This window comes from Equus caballus, chromosome 23 (assembly GCF_041296265.1).
Source record: "Equus caballus isolate H_3958 breed thoroughbred chromosome 23, TB-T2T, whole genome shotgun sequence".
Lineage (NCBI taxonomy): Eukaryota > Metazoa > Chordata > Mammalia > Perissodactyla > Equidae > Equus > Equus caballus.
This window is the reverse complement of record NC_091706.1, coordinates 11,304,054-11,328,201: the sequence shown is the minus strand read 5'-3', so window position 1 is coordinate 11,328,201 and position 24,148 is coordinate 11,304,054. Positions and strand designations below refer to the sequence as shown.

At 42.3% G+C, this 24,148-nt stretch overlaps 1 protein-coding gene and 1 pseudogene across 1 annotated transcript in view; both read right to left on the bottom strand.

Moving 5' to 3' along the window:
• LOC138920446 (mitochondrial import inner membrane translocase subunit Tim17-A pseudogene) overlaps nucleotides 1-7,336 on the bottom strand; it is a 30,949-nt pseudogene extending 23,613 nt beyond the window's left edge.
• LOC102150963 (uncharacterized) overlaps nucleotides 1-24,148 on the bottom strand; it is a 229,383-nt gene that overhangs the window by 62,933 nt on the left and 142,302 nt on the right. Inside the window, exon 9 of the mRNA XM_070248111.1 lies at nucleotides 10,468-10,593. Within this exon, the coding sequence (XP_070104212.1) occupies nucleotides 10,468-10,593 (126 nt within the window). The remainder of the gene's footprint in view (nucleotides 1-10,467; nucleotides 10,594-24,148) is intronic.

The window sequence follows — 24,148 nt, the reverse complement described above, 5'->3', positions numbered from 1 at the left end:
ATTCCTCAAGCCTTCCATTATTTGAAATTCCTAAAAGCCAGGGTTGACTTATAAAACTCATTCCATATTTGCACATTCTACAACATATTTTCACACGTTCTCTCACAATGTCCTTGACCCTAAGCAGTGTACATGGTAAATACTTTTCTTTCTTTATGTATTTGTAAAAGGAACATTCATTTCTTTACAATAATTTTTAAGTAGGCTTGTATAAAGGTTGCTATCTATCTGTCCTAGACTATCAATCTTGAGGTAATGTCTGTGTCTTTTTAATACATTTTTAATAGCATGTAGCACAATATCAAATTTCAATGTTACAAAATGACTTTAGAAAAAACTCTTCATACTTCCAGCTACAAATACCTTACCAATGTGAATAAGATTTAAATTCTGTTATAAAATCCAACCTATCAATAATTAAACATAAGAATATTAACATTTATGGGTTTGTCCATACAGAATAGGTCTATATCCAATCTTTTCCCTGTAACTCATATATCAAATAAACAACAACAATAAGGAAAAATAAATTTTCATCTATTTTATTTTTTAGAGGGTTCCAGGGCACATGTGTCTCTGGAATGAAAATGAAGTTGGCAAATACTTGGAAATATTTATTTTATAAATAAAATTCTTAGACGGAAAAAACAGCACTTGTCACAATAAAAGACCAGTCATGATACAGTGAAGGGCGTTATAATGAGCTCTTCCTAGAAATCATGGGGACAATGTAATGTGTTCTGATAGTTTCCACTTGCCATTCTGGCATCATTTTGAAGCCATAGGGGTTCTGACTGATACCAGGTCATGAATGTCTATGCAAATTCCAAGTGATAAAACACGCAGTCATTGTTGTACAAACAGTAAGAACCTGTAAACCAAGATCATACATAATGGAAAAACTATTTTGTTTATTTTTTTAAAGCTGGCACTGAAACCATGAGAGTAGGAAGGACTTGAATACTAAATGATGTGTATTGAGGCAGCAGCTCTTTAATCTGAAAAACTGGGTCTAGTTCACACATGCAGTCTAGCAAGAAACGTTTTTTTTTTTTGGAGGAAGATTAGCCCTGAGCTAACATCTGCTGCCAATCCTCCTCTTTTTGCTGAGGAAGACTAGCCCTGAGCTAACATCCATGCCCATCTTCCTCTCCTTTATATGTGGGACGCATGCCACAGCATGGCTTTTGCCAAGCGGTGCCATGTCCGCACCCAGGATCCAAACCGGCGAACCCTAGGCAGCAGAAGCGGCACATGCAAACTTAACCCCTGTGCCACCGGGCTGGCCCCTAGCAAGAAACTTTCTGAGAGTATTTGGATTTCCAATGCTGTTCTTCTTTCTGTATCACAGCAACATGATAATCTTCCTTTTATGTGTCTGTATTAAAATATATATATTTTATAATTTTAATTAATGTATTTATATAACATAATAGTTTATCATTTTTTAAATATTAATTTTTAAATATAAATTTAAATACATACAAATATATTTTAAAATGCAGATGGTACCCCTCCACATCCCTTATATTAATAAATTTCAAATGCCCTGCCTTACCATCTACCTGTTCTTTTAAAAATTCTTCCTTTTTCTATCAGAATTTTAACTTCTAAACCCAAATCCATTCACCTTAGCCCCGACTTAAAAGCCTTAACAGCTCCCTACCACCTAGAGCAGTGTTCCCCAAACTTAAGGCACTTGGTAACTCCTTTTGTGATTATTTACCATATTTTTCTTCTCCTTGTACTATTATTTGTTTAATAGTTTGAAAAAAATGAGCTTCCTTTTATAACTTAAATTAAAAAATTTTCTGCCATTTCCACAGTGGAATACAGTTCATCTTGCTTTACCAGTCAGAAGAGAATACGTTATGCCGAGGTAACAACAGAGCCCCAAATCCCAGTCCATAAACTGAGTTAGTTTCTTGCTCACATTACAGGTCCCTCTGAGGTCACTGCTGGGTCTGCTCCACATTTCTGTACTCTGTGACCATAGCTAAAGGAACATCTATTCTGGGACATTGCCAACTTTACTCCAAAGGGAAAAGAGGACACGGCAAATCCTTGCTCTTAAAGTTTCAGCTCGGAAGTGACACAGCTTGGTTCCACACTCATTTCCTTGGCCAGAGCAAGTCATGTGAATAGGACTGAATGGGCGAGGGAAATCTAATCTTTCCCCAGCGAGTGCAGCAGATAATTTGAACAATAATACAACCAACCACAGTTGCCAAGAATAGAAGATAGTTATAATAAAAATGGAATGAAAACACATTATCAATTTCTAGTTAGATAATGTTTCCTGCCAAGTGTTAAAATCCTGATAGTGCCAACCAATTTTCTTCTTAATATATTTAGTATATCTGGAAGAGAACTATATCTCACTATGTCATATCCACATCTGGGTATCACATAAAGTCATTCACCTAAAATCTTTGCCAGTATGATTTCCACACCTATGAAAGTGTACCTATAAAAATCAAATTAAATTCCTAAATAAGGCTCTCTGACACTGATCCAAACTCACATTTCCAGGATCAACTCCAGCCTTGCATTTTCCTTCCTCTTGTTCCTATTGCTCCCTATGTCCCCTCTTTGACAAATCCCAAGCTCCCCAGACTTCAGCTCTGCAGTACCAGATCCTCGTTGCTAAGTTGCAGCAATATTTGATGAACCAAGACTCGCCATTATTATTTGATATTCATCAAACACATGCAATTCTAGTCTCAGCCTTTATCATTATACTAAAAGTCTTACACTGTTCTTTAGTGAGAAATAACTCACAGACTACTTTTCAGATGAAGTATGAACTGAAGAATAATTTAAAAAATGTAAAAGGGACTAACTAAAAATGTAAGGTTTTGGCCTAAAATGAAGGGTAGTCAAATATATTACGAGTGTTACTACTTGGATAAAACTGTTAAAATGTGTTTATTATTATAATTAAATGTCAGCTAAGAAACTGGACAATGAACATGGAGGAGGCAGATAAATTATTCATAAATATTTTGCTTTTCTTATTTGTATACTTTGCATCATAAATAGCATCAGATTTCACAAGAGACAATCTCTAAATCCAAGAAAGTCTAAGTTTCTGCACGTGAAAAAAGAAGACCACAGCGGGATGTGGTCTCTGAAATTATTTATGTATAGATGAAACTTACAAATGCAAAGCACACAGCTACAGATCTTAAAGGGGGTAATCTAGCATAATGACTTCTATTCCGGAAAAAACACAAAGGAACTGTTCAAAAAGCAAAATGGATTAAAATATTTTATATTAGATTCTCTCTCTACTGCTCTCTCTCTATAAAATGTATGCTGGCAAAATTAATTTTAAACTATACTTTATTTTAAATCCCCAATATAAATAACTGATAACAACAGCAATCCTGTATATGAATACATTAAGACACTGATATAGTTTGTTATTGATAAATTTCCTTTTCTAAACGCCAACTGATGCATATCTTTAAAAATTAAATTAAAAAAAGAGAGGTGATGAAGGAAAATTCCTGTTTTTGCTATTTGGCCTAATTTCATATTACACCTCACACTGTCACTACAGATATATTGCTTCCCTGATATACCAGTGAATGTTTTGAGGAAATGTGCTGAATATTCCTTTCAATAATTTTTAAAAAGTATTTGTCATGTAGTATGACTACAAGCAATATGTAGTATGCATTCTTAAAGTACATGGTTAAGTTTTATTCTTTAAACTTTTTCAGTGTTTTAATCAGTACCAAGTAAACATTTAACATTGTTAATTAAAATCGTTATCACTCTCATTTTTCTTTTAGAGGTTTCCTTTCCTGGAAATAAGTATGAATGCAGGAGATACAACTAAAATGAAATGATAGGAACACCACATCCTCTCATTTGGAACTGTGTACTTTCAAACTCTTATATATAAATTTTCCACTGATGGCAGCCTTTTCCATTTCTCATTAAACAATTATTGATTGAATGCTTGATATGTACAAGGCATCAAGGGATTAAAAATAGTGCAGGATACAGACACTGGTATCTATAATCCAGAAGAGAAGATACATCCAAACCCAAACTACTATCATGTAAGACTGTATAATTATCATATAAATTATATAAGGAAGTGCTAGAGGACAGCAGGGGATATAATCAGCATTGTGTTCTGGGGCCAACCAGAGACTGTAAGGAAAAAGTGACACCTGATCTGGGCAAAAGATAATGGTTAAAAGTCAGGCAGAGATCACAAAGAGGGAGAAGGAGGGTAAATTCTAGGCAGAAAGGACAGCCTGTGGAGAGGCATCCAGGCAGGAAATCATAATGGATATGGGATATTTCTCATAAGGGGTTTAGATTGACTAGAATTCCGTGTGGGAGAGGGCTGGGATGCGGGGAAAAAAGGCTGGTTGTTGTATCAGAGTGCAGCTTTCAGAAAAACTTCTCTGCTGAATGAACACAATAAACCAGGCATTCAGTGCGAGTTAGAACAATGAATTGCCAAATAGGGACTTTATCTAGCTATTTTAGTGTGTATAATTACAGGGCGAAAATGATGTATTATAGGAAACAAATACTGAATCAGCACATTAAGAAAGTATCCCTCATTAGCAATACTTTTCACGAGTCAGGGTGTTTAAAGTTCCAGAATAGATTATTCATGGTTTTGTATGTAGAGAGAGCCAGGAGATATGGAGGTAGATGCACAGACAGATAAATAAATAGAAAGTATCCTAATGCACTTATCTGTTAGGAAGTGCTTATTCTAATCTAGAAAATGTGTTACTGACAAATCTAAAAAAAAAAATAAAAATTAGTAAACGATATTACTACTTACATTTGCACAGGGCATTCTATTTTTACAAGTGTCTTCAGATAGACCCTTATTTAATCTTCATAAAAACCAGACTGTTAAACAGCAATTATATGACTCCCATTTTACTCAGAGAGGCCCAGCCTGTCCAAGGGCCACTTATGAGGTAAATGATAAAAGCTCAAATTTGAAACTGTCTGACTCTAAAATGTGCATCTTTCCACTACCCAAATGTTGTTCCCCTAAAAATGGTGGACTTACTGGCTTTTTAACTTCGAGAAAGTCATTCAGACCCTCTAAGCATCACTGTTCTTCTGTCTAATGGGAATAAAAATCTCACTTCACAGAGGTGTCCAATTGGTTTTGCAAAATTATGTTTTTTCTAGAAAACTGTCTCTTTTACCTGTTTTCAAATGCATTGGACAATTTTATTCGTAGTGTTCTCTTATGAGGTTTAAAATCTTTACTATCTGTTATGTGCCCTTTTGTCATTCTAAATACTGTTTATCTGTGCCTTCTTTCTCTTCTTAACCAGTATTACCAGAGGTTTCTTCATTACATTGATCTCTAAGAAACAACTTACTTTTGTTTTTTGATCCTTTAGTATTTCTTTGCTTTGCCTTATTTTTTTCTCTTATCTTTTAATTTCCATCGTCTGCTCACTCTACAGGCTAACTCTGTGTTCTAGTTCTAACTTCCTGTGGATCTTTTCAGTTGTTAATTTTAATGTCCTATTTTCCATGAAGATTTCTTCTTCCCCCTTTAATTAATTTGAAGTATTTTTTTAACCTCCCAAACTAAAGTAGAAGCGGTGATAAATATCTTGCTATTGCTTGCAGTGTTATTGCATTTTGGTTAGAAAATATGTTTTGCGTAATATTGGTTATCTAGATTTACTTAAAATTTACTGAAATATATATACATTTATAAAAATTTATTGAATTTGGGGCTGGCCCCGTGGCTGAGTGGTCAAGTTCGCGCGCTCCGCTGCAGGCAGCCCAGTGTTTCGTTGGTTCGAATCCTGGGCGCGGACATGGCACTGCTCATCAAACCACGCTGAGGCAGTGTCCCACGTGCCACAACTAGAAGGACCCACAACAAAGAATATACAACTATGTACCAGGGGGCTTTGGGGAGAAAAAAGGAAAAAAATAAAATCTTAAAAAAAAATTTCTTGAATTTATTGTTCTTGAATATGGTAAATTGTCATAAGTGCTCTATGTTTGCCTGAAAAGAATGAAATTCTTTATGTGTTAGGTTGATTATTTAACTCTTACATCAAGCTTGTTATTAAGTTTTCCCAATTCTCTAATCTATTTTTTTTGTCTTCTTGATTTAGCACTTATCTAATTTTTTTCACTCCTTTATTTCCAACCTTTCTATGATTGTCTCTCGTAAATAGCATACAACTACATTTAAAAAAATCCAGTTTGAGGATCTTTGTCTTTAATAGGTATGTTTAATTGGTTTATCTTTACTATAATAACAAGCGTATATTTATACTTAATTTTGCTGGGTTTTTTGGTGATTCCTCCTAACCATGTTTTTTTTCCCCTGTAAATTCCCTCTTTTCCTGTTTTATTCGTTTGATTGATTCTCTTGGTTTTTCCCCCCTCTATTAGCAAATATTTTTAAGAAATGACACTCATATTTTTAACATGTATATTTAGCAAGTTTCAAAACTAATTATAGTCTCCATTTGTTTCTGAAAAAAAACAAAGGAATATAGAGGGCTTTTTTCTAGAAGTTCCCATACCACCTTCTATGTTATTTATCTTTTATTTTATGTTATTTTAGTTTTCCAAGGTTTTTTTTAAATTTACTTAAGTATATACTTAGGTATATACATGTACAGATACTTACATACACATATACACATACAATGCACAACTCATAAGTGTACAGCTTTCAGTATAATTGAAACAATTATACTACCTTCTTTATTTCTTTTACACATATTATTTAAAAATCTCTTTCAAAATTTTATTTGTAATACAAGGTTCTTTAGGTATTCATTTTTCCATTTGTCACACTTGGTGGCTTTCTTTCCTTCATTAATTGATGTAGTCTGTAATTTTTGACTGTCATCTCATATTTACTGAGTTGCTTTCCAAGCAAGTCTCATGTGTCCTGGGTTCTGACAACGGCATGTTTATGTTTGAAGTGGCTCTGTGGCTATCTCCAGTTTGGGACCCACTTTTTTTCAGCGTTCATGTTTTTCAACACGTTCACGCTTCACAAAGGCAGTGTGAAATTAGAACCCGTACTTCCCCATAGTGAAGGCTCCTGGTTCTGCTTTCTCACGTGTGACACTGCTTCTATTCAGGGCCCCAAGTGGGCAGCAGAACTTCGCAGCTTGCCCAGCCCAGCCCAGCCCAGCCCAGTCCAGTTTTTCTTGCCCCTATTTCAGAGCCTAAATAGCACTTCACAGTTCTAGAGGCAAGGCTGGGAGCTTTATCTCTCTCAGCAACTAAAACACTAACCTCTCACCCTGAAGCCCTGCTTCGCTTCTGATATTCCCATGGGCTGTTGGGTCTCCATATGGGCTTGCTGCTCTCCCTCTCATTTGTGGCAGCTGGGGATTTCTCTCCAGTTCAGCTGTGCATTAAACCAGTGTTCGCACGTGTGTGGGATGCGTGTGGGAGGGGCAGGGGGTGATGGGCAGGAGGAGAAGGTTTTCCCTCAGCTCGGTGCACTGTATTTTCTAGAAGTATGCTAAATGATTTTTAAATGGGTTTTCCTTTTTTATTTTTAATTGTGGTAAAATACACATAACATAAAATTTACCATCTTAACCACTTTAAATATTAACCATTTTTAATTGTACAGTTCAGCAGTGTTAAATATATTCACACTGTTGTGCAAACAATCTTCAAAACTAGTTTCATTTTGCAAAACTGAAACTCCATATCCGTTAAACAACAACTCCCTTTTCCCTCTTTCCCCCGACTCGTGGCAACCAACACTCTTCTTTCTGTCTCTATAATATGACTGCTCTAGGTATCTCATATTAGTGGAGTCATACGACATTTGTCTTTTTGTGACTGGCTCATTTCACTTAACATTACGTCTTCAAGGTTTATCCATGCTGTAGTATGTACCAGAATTTCTTTCCTTTAAGTCTGAATAATCCATCATTGTATGTATATACCATATTTTGTTTATCCACCCATTTGTCAATTGATACTTGGCTCGCTTCCATCTTTTGGCTATTGTGAATAATGTTGCTACGAACATGGGTTTCAAATGCCTCTTCAAGATGTTGTTTTCAATTCTTTTGGATATACCAAAAATGTAATTGTTAGATGATATGTATTCTTTTTTAAAATTCTCTGAAACCACTGTACTGTTTTCCATAGTGGCTGCATCACTTTACATTCCTATCAACAGTGCGCATTGTTTCCACTTTATCCACATCCTCCACAACAATTGTTTTTTTGATAGTAGCCATCCTAATGGGTATGAAGTGGTATCTCATTGTAGTTTTGATTTGCGTTTCCCTAGTGATTAGTGACATAGAGCAGTTTTTCATGTGCTTACTGGCCATTTGTAGATAGATCTTCTTTGGAGAACTAAATGATTTTTTAAAAATATTTTTTATTGAAATTTACCAACATATAGAAAAGCATGCTGATTGACTCAAAGTTTTGTTTCCAGTAAATTATGGTTGATTATACAAACGGTTTTCCTTAGTTGAGACAATTCAGAGTTCATCAAAATCATCATATGATGTCCATCATGAATGGTATTACCATTTCACCCCGTGTCCCTTCGGGAAATAGCTACAGTTAGAGATCAGGATATATGGCTATGAACTGCCTCAGTACTCGCCCCTGAAATATCTATAAATAGTATATCTCAGATGTGAATCCAAGTAATGGTAGATTTTGCCCTGAGAATTCCATTCCAGGTAATCGTATAAAACCTATCAATCAACCAACAAACAAAAATACAGTGAATGCTATTTTCCCTACAAATGGAAAATCTGTTGTAGGACTTTTTCATGGTGAACATAGCCTGTCTTTTTTGCTTTCTTTCTATCACAGATTGAGGCACCCAACTGCAGTGGCCAAGCTGGGGTGAGGGCTGCTGCTCTGCACAGAGAAGAGTGAGGAAGCCTGTTTTTTTTGGGTAAAGAGTTTGAGATTATCTAAGGATATTCTACAAATATAAAAGTTCTTTGTCTATTTTGTTTAGTTCTTTGTATTTTTTCTACTTAGGTATTATCTGTGCCTCACTTTTCTGTAGCAGTGTGTGCAGTCAAGGAATAATGGTATAAAAATATAAATAAAATATACGATTTAAGTTGAAATAAAAGAAGTAATATACATTTGTATTAAAAAGTTGTATAATTTGTTATTTTCAAAAAGAACAAAACTCCTATTTTGAGGCCTCTGACCTCTAGACGTCCTACTGAGGGTGAGAGAAATGTCCAATTTTAGTGTCCCCTTACCATTAGTAGATATTTTTAATAAGTTTATAAGGTCATTCTGTGAAATAAAGGAAACTACATACACAGATTTCATAACATATTCATGATTCTAGACTAGTAACTTTCAGTTTTTTCTATTGAAAAAAGAATCATAAGGGTTAAAACTGCAAACTATTACATCCAGAAATATTTAATCAATTACTCCGTCTTGAAGCTTCACCGATGAAAATTACACACTGGGTGTTTTTAGAAGAAGCTCTTTCAACTTTTCATTTTAAGTAATAATTGCATTTCTTTTACATATTTCTTTGTAATTTGTGTATTTAAAATGTGGTCTGGGTTTTCACTCAACTACCATATGATTTATTCTACTTCTTTGGAGTAATTCTCTAATAAAATAATTAATGACAACAGCATAATGATTAATGATGATATATTATCCTTATAGCTCCTAGGAGATACAAGTGCTTTATTACAGATTTCATTGCCTTCATCAGTACTATGAGGCAGACAGGATGAGAGCACATTATTCCTTTTATGGGAATTTAAAACACAAAAGAGGTTTAAATAATGTCAACTAATATTTGCATGTTTTCTATGTCCATGGATACGAATATTAGTTCATAAATGTGGGGAATTATTTGTTCTATACAACTATTTCATTTATGAGCCTACTACTAACCAAAGTGTTCTCTCAAAAAGAGAAAGGTTTACAGTTTCCCAGATTAATGACATGCCAGTGATTACCAACTTTTATCCTTATTTTGCTTAATTTCATTAAACTCCAGGAAAGTATTTTAACAAAACAATAGTTCCATCAAAGAATTTAAAATGAGATTAATTGATTCTGACTTGACAATTTTCGGTCTTTCACTTAAGTTTGGGACTTTGAAAATTACTGGTGTAGTTAAACAATACACAGCAGGAGAAATTGCCTTGGCAATATTTAGGAACACCAGCCTCAAGATCCAAATTCCTATAGCTTAGGGCAGAGGTGGGTCTGGAATCTGGATTTCCTGAAGTCTAGGCTTGAGTGCTTTCTACTCTTAGTTTATGAAACATACAGCTGCAATGTTTTGTACCTACTTTCATCAGTACATGCTGCAAAATAATGTCGTTCTGAAGACCAGCTTAAAAGAAGTGTCGTCATGGACTTCAAGTGCAGTCACTCTGTAAGTTTAAAATTGTGTCATGCTGAAATTTGATTGTATATTCTTATGGTGTGTAATGAGTGGCATACCTGCCCCAGGCTGCCGCATTTGTAGATGCCTTATTAACTGGAACACATGAAGAGTCAATGACGGTTGATTTGTTCATTTTGTAGCAGAAACCGCAGTCTGGATCCAACATACATTCATCACAGTAACTGGAAAATGAGAGTCACAGTCATGTTAGCAGAGACTATTGGTGCTCCTCTGCATTTTCCATTCTACTTTGCAATCAGCTTGAGGCCACGCACGGGACTAGTTTTGGCGATGGCAAAGTGACATGTGCCAAGGCAGGTGAGAGCTGGCAGGTCTCTTCCGTCTCTCCCTCCTCTGGCTGCAGTAACTTCAGAAGCCACTTGGAGATGGAAAAGGCTTGGATCTGAGACACTGGATGCAGAAGAACCCCCATCCACCTGTAGCAAATAAATACTTGCTTTCCTATGCCACTGAGATTTGTTACCAAAGAATGAACTGGCCCACCATGCCCAGCTGACTGGTTCCAAATTATACAAAAGCATTTATTTCTCTTAATTGTCTCTGTCATGTACCATATCTTTTAAAAATGGACAATATATATGTATCCTGAACTGGAAAATTCAAATAATGAAAAAATTCTATCTAAAGAAGAAAGTTAAAAAACAAAAATACCACCCCCCAAATAACGCTCATGGTTGACATCTTGGTGGACATCTGTACCTTAACAAATATCTATTGAGTATCACCTATGTGTTATGCTTAATTTAAAAGAAGCTGGTGTAGGAAAAAAGGCTAACTTTTCTCTAAGTTAATTACATCTACAGGTTAGATCATGGGGCCATAATCAATTAATCATTGATTAATAGATTAATCATTCACCTAGCAGCAGTATCTTGACTGCAGAAAAATTCTAAAGAGGCAAAATCCTTTAGAGGGCAGAGTTTTCCTATCTAAGCCTACAGCATGCTTGTAGAATGAGTTTTCTTGCTGCCACCTCATTTGCTAGACAATTCTGGAGCACCGCACATACATGGCAGGCACATGCAAGGCACTGGAGACACTAAGATGAATAAACCAAAGTCCCTGCTCCTTGGTAGAGAAAAGGTGAGGATGAGAAAGAGAGACACAAGGAAACGATGTCAGCGCACTAGAAAATACTTACCAACTACTCTAGGGACAGAGGCCTGTTCGTTTCCTGTAAGAGTGGGGGTAATTTCAGTGGTGATATTTGAACTGGATCATGAAAGAAATTCACCAGGCAAAGAGGCAGAGGCAAGGGCATTTCAGAGAACTGCTTATTTTACAGTTAAGGATCAGCCAGTACAGACTTCTTAAATATCCACTGTGTACAAGTAACTATACTATGGAGAAACAGGGTAAGAACCGCTGAAAGTTACCCAAAAAAGACATGATTCCTCAAAATCAACATACTTCTCTGATTCCTTTAGCTAAATGGAAAAACACTGGTATTGTTTAAAAATTAGACTATTATCATTTCAGCCTTCTTCTGTGAACTTTTCTTTTGCAAACAGCCATCCCTATTTTTAAAGGAGACTTCAGCCCTACACTAAAAGCAAAAAAGAGGCCTTTCAAAGCCTCGTGAAAGGTCAACGTACTTAAGAGAGGTGATACAGCACCGTAAATATAAAGCTGACCACACGCACTGTGATAAGCAAAATAAACAAAACAATAGAAAGTGCTAGAAGTACTCTGAGCTTCTGGCTTTGAGAAGTAGATGAGGCTAATTTGGAAAGGAAGATAAGTCCTAGTAGTATTTTGTTTGTTTAGTCTGCCGGTACAAGGTGGAATCTATCAACCTTGAATGCTCCAATGGCTTTAAATGATACTTATTTTGGAAAGGTCAACTCACCCATTTGCAGAGATATGACTCTACTTTATTTCTTTAAAAATAAGTAATTCCTATAAAAGGCCAAAAAACATAATGACAAAAGCTAAAAGGTACTGAGAACATGCTATATGTGCGTGTCAGACACACGAGGTGTGATCTATAACGCTTCGCCTCCGCCATCACTCATGCAAACATGCAACTCTGACTACAGCTCCCCATTCTCCCGGCTTCATATTAGATGACCCCTACTCTGCCATGATCATTCATTCAACAAATGCAAATATTTCACACTTACTGTGTGCCAGGCACTATTCCAGGGGCTGGGACACATTAGTGAACAAAACAGATTCCCTGCCCTTGTGGAGCTGATTTGTATATTAAACCTCCTGGTGACCTCCGGTTAGTTGATCCCTCTATTTGCTCCCCCTTCAGTAGCTTTTCCTTTCTTTACTTCCATCCTTATCTAGCTTATTGACCATGGCCCATCATTTCAACATCCTAAATTTCCCTGCCCATTTATCTTTCCATCTCACCCATCTAGCAAAAATCCTAGCCATATATTTATGCAAACATTTGCCTTTCCTGTGCCTTCACCCACATACACAAATGCAGCTGAAGGAATCACACAACAGAGCAGATCAGTAGTCCCCTGTAATACACTACTACCAGCCTCAAAAGGATCCTCAACAGCCTGAAATTCTTAATGGTTTTCTCTAGTCGACTCCATACAAGGAGTATTTCAGCCACCCTACACAAGGACTATTCTTCAAACCTCCAATGCTGCATTTCTCTTTAAGCTCTGCAAATGACATTGACTTCAGCTTGACAGAGAAAATAGATGAAAGTGGTACAGATGGGAACTTAATAATTCTATAGCAAAAACATATAAACCATCCTACTTTCCTATGGTCCAGTTACAAAGACAAACTGTTCTTCTTACCTAACTTTTCCAACTTTTTTCCAACTTTTCTATCTGGGCTTTCATTCCATTCCATCTCCTTAGGCCATTTCAGACCCTTGTGATTACCGCCACTTCTTTCTCTTACACGTCCACTGTCTTAAGGTAGATGTTTAGGTTTTTGATTTGATATCTTTCTTCTTTTTTTAAACTTTCTTCTTTTTTAATGTAGGCATTTATAGCTATAAATTTCCCTCTTACCACTGCTTTAGTTGCATCCCATATTTGGTATGGTGTGTTTTCATTTTCATTCATCTCAAACTACTTTCTAATTTCCCTTGTGATTTCTTCTTCGATCATTGGATTGAGAAGTGTTACTTAATTTTCACATATTTGTGAATTTCTCAAATTTCTTTCTGTTAGTGATGTCTATTTTCACTTCATTGTGATCAGAGAACATACTTTGTATGATTTCAGCCCTTCTTAAATTTATTGAGGCTCATTTTATGGCCTGGCATATGATCTTTCCTGGAGAATATTCCTTGAGCACTTAAGAAGAATGTATATTCTGTTGGTGGTGGAGTGTCCTCTAGATATGATAGATATAGACAGTTTATAGTCAATACACTAATCTTAAAGAATCTTAACCCCTTGGTTTCTAACAGTCTTCACTTCCACTTAACTATGTCCACATCCTGGAAATTGTTATCATCTAGAACAGGGGTCACCAAACTAGACAAATCCAGACTACCACCTGTTTTTGAAAATAAAGTTTTACTGGAACACAGCCAGGCCCACTCGTTTACTTATTGTCTATGACTGCCTTCAAGTTTCAAGGGCAGAGATGAGAAGTACTAACAGAATCCACAAGGCCTGCAAAGCCACAGATATTTACTATCTGGCCATTTACAGGGATTTTGCTGATACCCGATCTAGAACACATACACAGATCCCATAAGCAGATTCTTCACTCCTTTCCTTCAAGACCCCTCAGTTCCTTACTCCTGAAAAGGACAACTGCTCTTCTACCTTAACCTTCCACACTTCTTTCTTCCTGATCTTTCATGGCTTTGCATCCATTTCTGCCAAACTTTCATGGTCAATCCCTTTAAGTACTCTCACCAGACGCTCAAAGTCTTTCTACTTAGGTCCTTCTACATAGTCATCCTAAAAATTTTATGTTTGACTCTTTCCAACCATCTTTCGTCTTTCTTCCTTCATCTAGGTTGCTCTGTACTGGTGGAGAATTAACACAACCAGGCACACTGATAAAAGTACACATTCACAGTATTGAACTGCAGCTGGATCCTCACTGCTGGCAGGGCACTTTCACCTGTCCCTATTGAGTGACTTTCCTCATTCCACACGCTCGCCTCCCACCAGCCCCCAGGCCCACGCCCCCAGGTACCTCTCCCAGATGCAATCATCTTCGCAGGCGCCCTGGTCGTCCGTGTCCGGCGAGCAGGAAGAGCGGGAGCTCAAGGAGGGCCTCCTCAGGCTAGCGGCCATGGCTGTGCAGGGCCCGGGCTGCTGTGCCCAGCGGGGACACGGACGCCGGGGGAACGGACGAGCCCGGCCCGGGGGAGAGCAGCAGAGCGCGGCCGGACTCCGCCGGGCTCGGCTCTGGCCAGGCTGGCGCGGCTCGCCGACACCTCCCCGGACGGTGGCCCAGCAGCCGCGCGCGCGCTCCCCGCGCGCGCCGCCGCCCACACGCTCCCCGGCCGCTGCCCCGTCCCCCCTCCGGCGCTGGACTGCGGACAGCGACAGGGACACCCTCCTGGGAGAACTCCTGGGCCCTGCCCACAAGCTGCTTCGGACCTCCGCGGAGCGGCAAGGTGCGCTGACAGGGACGCAGGGTCCCCGCTACGCTCGCTCTCGGGGAACTGCAGCCTCCTCGGGTTTGACTTCAATGTCACACCCGAAACCATGCAACGCCTACAAGAAAACATAGGCAGTATGCTCTTTGACAGCAGTCTTAGCAGCCTATTTTCAAGTACCACGTCTGACTGGGCAATGCAAACCAAACACAAAAGGAACAAATGGGACCACATCAAAGTAAAAAAAATCTTCTGCACGGCAAAGGAAACCCTCCACAAAACCAAAACACAACCTAACCACTGGGAGAAGATACTTGCAAACCATATATCGGATAAGGGGTTTATAGCCAAAATACAGAAAGAACTCATACAGCTCAACAACAACAAAAATCAACAACCCAATTAAAAAGACGGGCAAAAGATCTGAGCAGTGATTTCTTCAAAGAAGACTTAACGGATGGCCAACAGGCCCATGGAAAGGTGCTCGACATCATTAGCCACCAGAGAAATGCAAATCAAAACTACAAGGAGAGGTCACCTTACTCTGCTCAGAATGGCTCTAATTAACGAGACAAGAGACAAGTGTCGGAGAGGATGTGGAGACAAGGGAACTCTCCTACACCGCTGGTGGGAGTGCAGACTGGTGCAGCCACTATGGAAAGCAGTATGGAGTATCCTCGGAAAACTAAGAATACATCTACCGTATATACGATCCAGCTAGCCCACTGCTGGGTATTTATCCAAAGAACTTGCAAACACCAATGCAGAAAGACACATGCACCCCTAGGTTCACTGCAGCATTATTCACAACAGCCAGAACTTGGAAGCAACCTAGGTGCCCATCAAGGGAAGAACGGATAAAGAAGACGTGGTATGTATACACAATGGAATGCTACCCAGCCCTAAGAAATGATGAGATCCGGCCATTTGTGACAACGTGGATGGACCCGGAGGGTATTATGTGAAGTGACATAAACCAGAGGGAGAAAGTCAAACACCGTGTGATCTCACTCATAAGCAGAAGATAAAAACAAGGACAAACACACACAGAGCAACGGAGATTGGATTGGTGGTTACCATAGGGGGAGGGGGGAGGGGAGAGAGCCAAAGGGGTGATGAGGCTCACATGTGAGGTGACGGACTATAATTAGTTTTTGGGTGGTGAACACGATGTAATCTACACAGAATTCGAAATATATTACAACGTACATCTGAAAGCTACATAATGTTAGAATCCACTGTTACTGCAATAAAATAAAATAAAATAAAGAAGTGTAGGAGCCTCAAGAGGCTAACAGGCTTTTGAAAAGTTATTCTAGGGATTTGTATGGCTTAGCTCAGGGCGGCAGACACCAGCCTGAGACACAGCTGTGACATAGCCACTAACTTCAACTAAACTCTATTCCGACTGGAGGGAAATCAAAACTACTGTAATCATAATTTATTGAAGGCTTCACTTTGTGCCAGATCCTGTGCCAACTGCTTTGCACCAACTGTCTCCTTTAATCCTCACATCCAAAAGGCAGGTAACCGTTATTCTCCCCATTTTAAAGGTGAGGAGGCGGAAACAGAAAGATGGCAATCTGCCTGCCATTCACAGAAGGATTCTCTAGGTAATGACATGACTTTTGCACAAGATTTAAAGGTTTAACACGTTACAGTGAAGACGCAGATCCCAGTATCACAGAACGTGCAAAACACTGAGTCCTGCCAAATGTATTAAAACACTAATTATGGATCCTCACAATCTCTTGGCCTGATTTTTTCAGATGAGGGAAAACCCAGCGTGAAAAACCATTGAGGAGATGTCTGCAGATGAGGACTATGTCTGGTCTTTAAAGCCGGGAACTATCCCAGTAGATTCTGAGTCAGTGGGTCCAGAGTAGGCCTCGAGCGTCTCCGTTCTTTGAAAGAGCCCCACAGACTACACTTCCGTGCCCTTGGAGTTGGCAAGTACAGTCATGCCCTACATCAGGACGTTTCGGTCAACAACGGGGGTCCCATAAGATTGGTCCCATGGAGCCTAGGTGTGTAGGAGGCTCTGCCATCTAGGTTTATGAACTCCGTGGTGCTTGCACGATCACGAGATTGCCTGACCATGACACACTCCTCACAACTTAGCCCCACTGTTAAGCAAAGCATGACCGTACTGCCTTAGATTCTCCACGGTTCCAGACCCTGCACTGTTTAGATGACTGCACACGCAGAGGGCACCATGTCTGAGGCAGAGAGCTGCTGGAATCACAAAAGCTCTCGACAGAGAGTCAAGGAAAGAGCATACAATGGAGAAAAGAACGTCTTTTCAATAAATGGCGCTGGGAAAACTGGAAAGCCATATGTAAATGAATGAAAATGGACCATTCTTTTTCACCATTCACCAAAATAAACTCAAAATGGATCAAAGACCTAAAGGTGAGACCTGAAACCATAAGGCTTCTAGAAGAAAACGTAGGCAGTACATTCTTTGACATCAGTAGTAAAAGGATCTTTTCGGACACCATGTCTTCTCAGAGAAGGGAAACAACAGAAAAAATAAAGAAGTGGGACTTCATCAGACTAAAGAGCTTCTTCAAGGCAAATGAAAACAGGATTGAATCAGAAAAACAACCAACCAACTGGGAAAAAGTATTTGCAAGTCATATATCTGACAAAGGCTTAATATCCATAATATAAAGAACACTCACAGCTCAACAACAAAAAATCAAACAACCCGATCCAAAAGTGGGCTGGAGACATGAACAGACATTTCTCCAAAGAAGATATATGGATGGCCAACAGGCACATGAAAAGAGGTTCATCATCGCTGATCATCAGGGAATTACAAATCAAAACTACACTAAGATATCACCTTACACCCATTAGAATGACAAAAATATCTAAATCTAATAGTAACGAATGTTGGAGAGGTTGTGGAGAAAAAGGAACCCTCATCCACTGCTGGTGGGAATGCAAACTGGTGCAGCCACTATGGAAAACAGTATGGAGATTCCTCAAAAAATTAAAAATAGAACTACCATACGATCCAGCCATCCCACTACTGGGTATCTATCCAAAGAGCTTGAAGTCAGCAATTCCAAAGTCCTATGCACCCCAATGTTCATTGCAGCATTATTTACAATAGCCAAGACATGGAAGCAACCTAAGTGCCCATCAACAGATGATTGGATAAAGAAGATGTGGTATATATATACAATGGAATACTACTCAGCTGCAAAGCAGAACAAAATCATTCCATTTGCAATAACATGGATGGACCTTGAGGGAATTATGTTAGGTGAAATAAGCCAGTTAGAGGAGGATAATCTCTGTATGACTCCACTCATATGAGGAATTTAAAAAGATGGACAAAGAGAACAGATTAGTGGCTACCACGGGAAAGGTGGGGTGGGGGGTGGGCACAAAGGGTGAAGTGGTGCACCTACAACACGAATGATAAACAATAATGTACAACTGAAATTTCACAAGATTGTAACCTATCATTAACTCAATAAATATAAATAAAAAAATAAAGAATTAAAAATAAATAAATAAATAAATAATAAAGAAACTAATAACTCAACTTAAAAATGGGTAAAGGAGCTAAACAGACATTTCTCCAAAGAAGATACACAAGAGGCCAAAAGGCACAGGCAAAATGCTCAAGATCCTTATTCAGAAGGGAAAAGCAAATCAAAGCCACAATCAAGATATCACTGCCCATCCACTAGGACGGTGGTAATTTAAAAGGTAGACAGTAAGAAGTGTCGACAAGGATGGGCAGAAATTAGAATCCTCATACGTTGCTGGCTTGAAATAAAACATGGTGCAGCCCTTTGGAAAACAGCCCGGCAGCTCTTCAAAATCTAGACGCAGTTTCCATACGACGCCACACTTCCACTCCCAGGTTTGTACCCAAGAGAAATGGAAACATATGAAAAGTTTGAACACGAATGTTCATAGCGTCAGGATTCACAAGAGCCAAAAGTTGGAAACAACCCAAATACCCCTCCACTGGTTAGTGGATAAACAAAACATGGTATATCCAGACAACAGAATATTATTTGGCATAAAAGAGAATCAATTACTGACATGTATTATAAATGCGGATGAACTTTGAAACATCCTACATTAAAGGAGCCATCAAAGGACCTGTATTGTATTATTCCGTGTATATGAAATGTCCAAAATAGACAGAGAGAGACAAGAGTAGTTGAGGGGTTGCCTAGGGCCATGGGGATGGGGGAATGGAGAGTGACTGCTCACGGGTACAGGGTCTCATTTCGAGGGGATGAACATGTTCTACTATTGTGGGGATGGTTGCACAGCTCTGTGAATATCCCACAAACCACTGAATCGTACACTGAAAATGGGTGGATTACACGGCATGGCAGTTATATGTCAACAAAGCTGTTTCAAAAAAGAAAAAGAAGAGCAATTTTCTTTTAACTATGCGATGTGTCTTTGTCCCACGATAAGTAGCGCGAGGCACTGGCTACAGCTGAGTCCCAACCAATCCAAAGGATGTGGGTCACAGCCCTACAAAGCCCACCCCCAGGGAAATGGGCAAAGACATCCTCAGAAGGAAAGGATGGGGGATGCTGGTGTCAGGAAGGGGGTGCAGACTTGCTCCAGCCAGCAGCATGGGCGGGAGCAGCCCTAACCCTAGCCTTCACACTAAAGAAATTTTGCCTTGAATTTATGCCTCGATCTTCCCAAGGGAAAGCAGGTGCAGCTTATGGTGTCTCTCTAGGAAAGAGGGTAGCTGGCAGAGGACAGAGTGGAAATTTTATCTTTTGATTTTCAAAGCAGCTATTCCATGTGGGAAACACACCGAAAGGGAGAAAACGAGAGTGCATATGCTGTAACATTCTCTCTAATTCAATCACTCCAAGACACGGAGGTTTCCTTAGAAACTTGCCCAGAACAGAGCTGGAGATGGGATTTAAACAACAGGACTTGGAACAAGTGAACATTATTGACTCATTGGTGTGATAGTCAGGGACCCACGAGGGTGAACACAGATCCTGCTAAAAGATGAATGAAAGTGCCCAAGGGCATCCATGAACTCTGGTGAGACAGAAGGAGCAGGACCTGTGCAGTGAGCATGGAAATGGGAACTTTCCATGACACACAGGCTGTGAGCGAGTTTCACTGGAACCACTCATCTGAGAGCTCGGCCTCTCTCGTCTGTCTGTTTACCAGTTTAGACCCTCAAGGGGAAAAAACTATTTTTGTCTCCTGTTTCATGTCTTCAGGAACATTTGCTAACTTAAGGCATCAGCTGTCAGAGCTGCAGGAACTTCTGGAAACCACTTAGGCCCTCCAGCCGAGCCCGATGTTACAGATGAGGAAACTGAGACACAGGGAGGCTCCAAGGACACGCTGGTAGTGTCTCTGACAGCTAGCCCAGGGCCTTTCAACCTGGCGAGACATGAAAATCTCTGCTCCCTGTGCCAGGAGTGGCCTGATCATTAGAACAAGACATTTTCGAAGAAAGCTGCCTGTTTACCATCGTGACCCCCAAACAAAACTTGAAGGATACCAGTAACTTTTCACATCATTTTAAAGAAACAAAGGTTGGTGCTTTATTTTTGCAAAGGGTAAAATATACCATCATTTTTGTTCTTTCCCCAACGCAGAAAGGAGACAGTCTACTGGACAGGAGAAAACTCTAAGGCGAGTTGCCATTTTCAGTTTATCCCCACGGACATTTGAACCAAACGACTTGAGTCCTGACCCCTTCGTCCCTATAGTCCCCCACAGTAAACGCATCAACTCATCACAAATGAGCAGAGACACATTGGTCTCCTCGGCCAGGTAGCATCCACATTCGCGACAGGTGTGCTCCTGCCACCAGGTCCCTGTCCCTCCCTCAGGGGTCCAGACAGGGCCGGACACAGGGGTGGCAGCATGGTGCCGCCTTTGGTGGCGGGTAGCAGCTCTCTCACCTGTGGGCTCACCAGGCCAGGGCCGTGTCCTTCACCGAGGTGACGGAGGTCTCCTGCTGTCCCTGCAGACGCCGACGAACAGCCCTCGGTGATAAAGGACCGGGACACGGAGCAAAGGGCCCCTGTCCCCTGCGTCCGGCCCACAGGGTGAACCACAGGCGGGTGTCCGGGCTCAGAGGCCTTCTCTCCAGCCCCGGAGCTTCTTCTGCCGGCCCCTGGGCGCCGGCTGGCCCGGGACGCGGGGCCGAGGCTTCTGGGGGAACAGGCCACCTCTCTCTGCTCCCCTTGCCGCGCCCACAGCCTGGCCCCTGGGACCCAGGACCTCTCCGCACGCCCCACCCAACCTGGCCATGGAGCAGAAGGCGGGACAAGACCCTTGGGAGCGGCCCTTTGGCGCCATTGGCGGTTCACATGCGCGTGGCGGGCGGTCACGGGCACGCGCTTTCTTTGGCCGTGTGCACAGGGCCAGGAAGCGAGCCCGGCCGACCTTGGGGTCCGCCCATGTCCGCCGCTGGAGGGAGGCCGTGCGGCCCCGAGCGCGTCCCCGCCACAGCCCGCGGGGAGATCCCGGCCATGGCCATGCCAAGCTGGGCTGCTGCAGCCCCACCACCCGCCCCTCAGGGGACAGTGGGGAAACGGAGGCCAGGAGCGCCAGGGACTGGCTGGGCCCTTGAGCTGGGCAGAGGCCCCAGGACAAGAAATAGAGCCTCCTCCCGTTTGCATCGCGGCGTCTGTGTTTCCGTTCACTGGCTTATTCATCCACTCATTCACTCATGGCCTCACTCACTCACTCATTCATCCAGTCATTCATTCATTCAGGCCTTCACTTGTTCCTCATCCGTTCATTCGTTCAGGTAGGAATTCATTCTTTTAATCATTCAGCCAGTGGCCTCTATTCCCTGCTTGTGTGCCCAGCACTGTAACTTCACCAGGGAGCAAAACCCAATATGTTTCCTGCCCACGTGGAGCTCAGGTCCCTTGTGTGACATGAAGAAAATGTCAGAGAAATCCCATGCTGGGCGCTGCCATCTTGGGTGACCCTTGATCCCATGTTCAGGCCCAAGAGCCCATTACCACGTTTCCTCCAGGCAAAGGCAGACCCTGAGGGCAGCCTGGCTCAGGGAGGCCTGAGGAAGATGCCCCATGGGGGCTGAGGGTCTCTGGGCTCAGGGTGGGGAGGCAGGCGGCACAGGGAGGGAAACGGGGTTCCTGGGCCAGGCTGCCGAGAGGCGGGGTGAGTGGCCGCTGGGAGCCACCACCTTGGCTCTGAGCTTGTGTCTTTGCCTCTGTGCCTCTCCCTGGTGAGAAAAGCTCAAACCGTCTACACTACCCCCACCCCTCGCCCCTCGCCCACCCCATCCCTGTACAGTCCAGAGTGGTGAAAGCCAAGGAGGGGAGAGGCAGGGACAGGGGGAGCCCTGGGCACCGCTTCCCTCACTCCAATTAGAAATGTCTGCTCTGGCTCCACCCTCGGCATGGGCTCCCCTGGTTCCCTACAAACCTCCTTCTCCCTCAGCCCCAGTCCTCACCCACAGAGAGTTGGGCGGGGCTGGCTCTGCATCTCCATCCTCCACGGGGGTCTCCCAAGTCCCCCAAGAGGTGCTGCCCATGCCACTGCCCTCTGCCCAGGCACTCATCCAAGCTGGAGAGGTGTGCACACCTCAACTCTCAAGATTCAGGGGTTCCAGAGCCCCCCAAGCACCAGCAGGCTCCCCTCCCACCCTCTGCAGGCCACAGGCCTCTGGTGGAAGAGAGGGAGCCGGGGAACTCAGAGATGCCCACTGTGGCCTCCCCACCGGGCAGCATGGCCTCGGTGACCAGTGTGGTGTCCACAAGGAAATGCAGGGTCTGGTGGGGCTCATCCCCTGTGAGGTGACAGAGGAAGCCATGGAGGTCAGCAGAGAAGGCTCTGGAGAGACAGGAAAGTCGTGGCCCCCACCCCAAGCTGATGGCACCAAGAGAAACTTGCCCACCTACCACAGGACCCTCCTGGCAGCATCTCCCAGGCTGACCTTTAGGACCCCATGGCCATCTTGGGCCACCTTTCTGAGCCACTGGGTCTGGATGTGGGGACATGTAGGGTCCTCCCCAGCCCCAGCTAAGAGAGGGGACCTTGGGGAGCTCGCAGATGAGAGCAGAGCACGCCAGTCCTGGGACTGAGGAAGTTTTGATGCCACTCTGTGAGTGGACACTGGGCAGAGGTTGGCAGGAAACCCCCCAATATATCTGTGCCCATTGTAATCCAGGGCAGGGGACAGCCGGGCACTGCTGTCACAGCCACAGGTTGGCTTTGTGAGCGGAGCTTGGGAGAGGGAGAGGGGGACTGCCAGCACTGGAAAGACACGGGCTTTGACTTTTCAGCTCCTGCTGGGCTGTGGAGCCAGCTGAAGACAGGGCCCAGGAGCTGGGAGAGCCATCCCCTGCTCCGGCTCCTGCTGGGACTCTGGCCTGGCTGAAGACTCAGCCATGGAGCAGGGAGAGCCATGCCCTGCTCCAGCTCCTGCCAGGGCCCAGGAGCAAGCTGAAGTCGCAGCCAGGGAAGAGGGAGAGCCATCCCCTGCTCCAGATTCTGCCTGTGCCTGGGAGACTGCTGAAGCCCCAGCCACGGTCCAGAAAGAGCCATCCACTGATCTGCCTCCTGCTGGGGCTAGCGAGCCAGCTGAAGCCACAGCTGGAGACCACGGACAGCCATCCCCTGCTCCACATCCTCCTGGAATCCTGGAGCCTGCTCATGCCCCAGCCCTGTCCTCGGGAGAGCTCACTCTCCAACGCCCATCATCCCCAGCTCCTGACCCATCCCTTTCACCTTCTTCCTCACCACAACCTCCCTTCGTCTCCCACCTTAACCTGTATATCTGTGTAGCCGTTTCTAATTTTCATTTTCTTGTCTTGTTGTGGTGTTTGTGTCACCTTGAAATAGATTTATGGATTTATATTTTAAGACATCTGTGTTTTCTCCTTTTAAATTGTACAATTCCTGAGCATTAAGTTCCCAGCTCCTAGAGACAGCCCCCAACAGCTCACTCATCTAGCAGTCGTCTAGAAGGAGCACCATGATTTCCTGTTGTCTTCCCATGTGCCAGGGCCGCAGCCTCAGCAGAGCCCGCAAGGAGTGCCCAGGATGCAGATGCGGGCTCCTGTCCCGCTCGAGACATCTCAGGACGTTTGTGTGGAGGGACACAAAGGTAACACGGGGACGGCCAGGGTGGGAAATCAAGGCCAGGCCACCAATGTGGTCTCACTTGG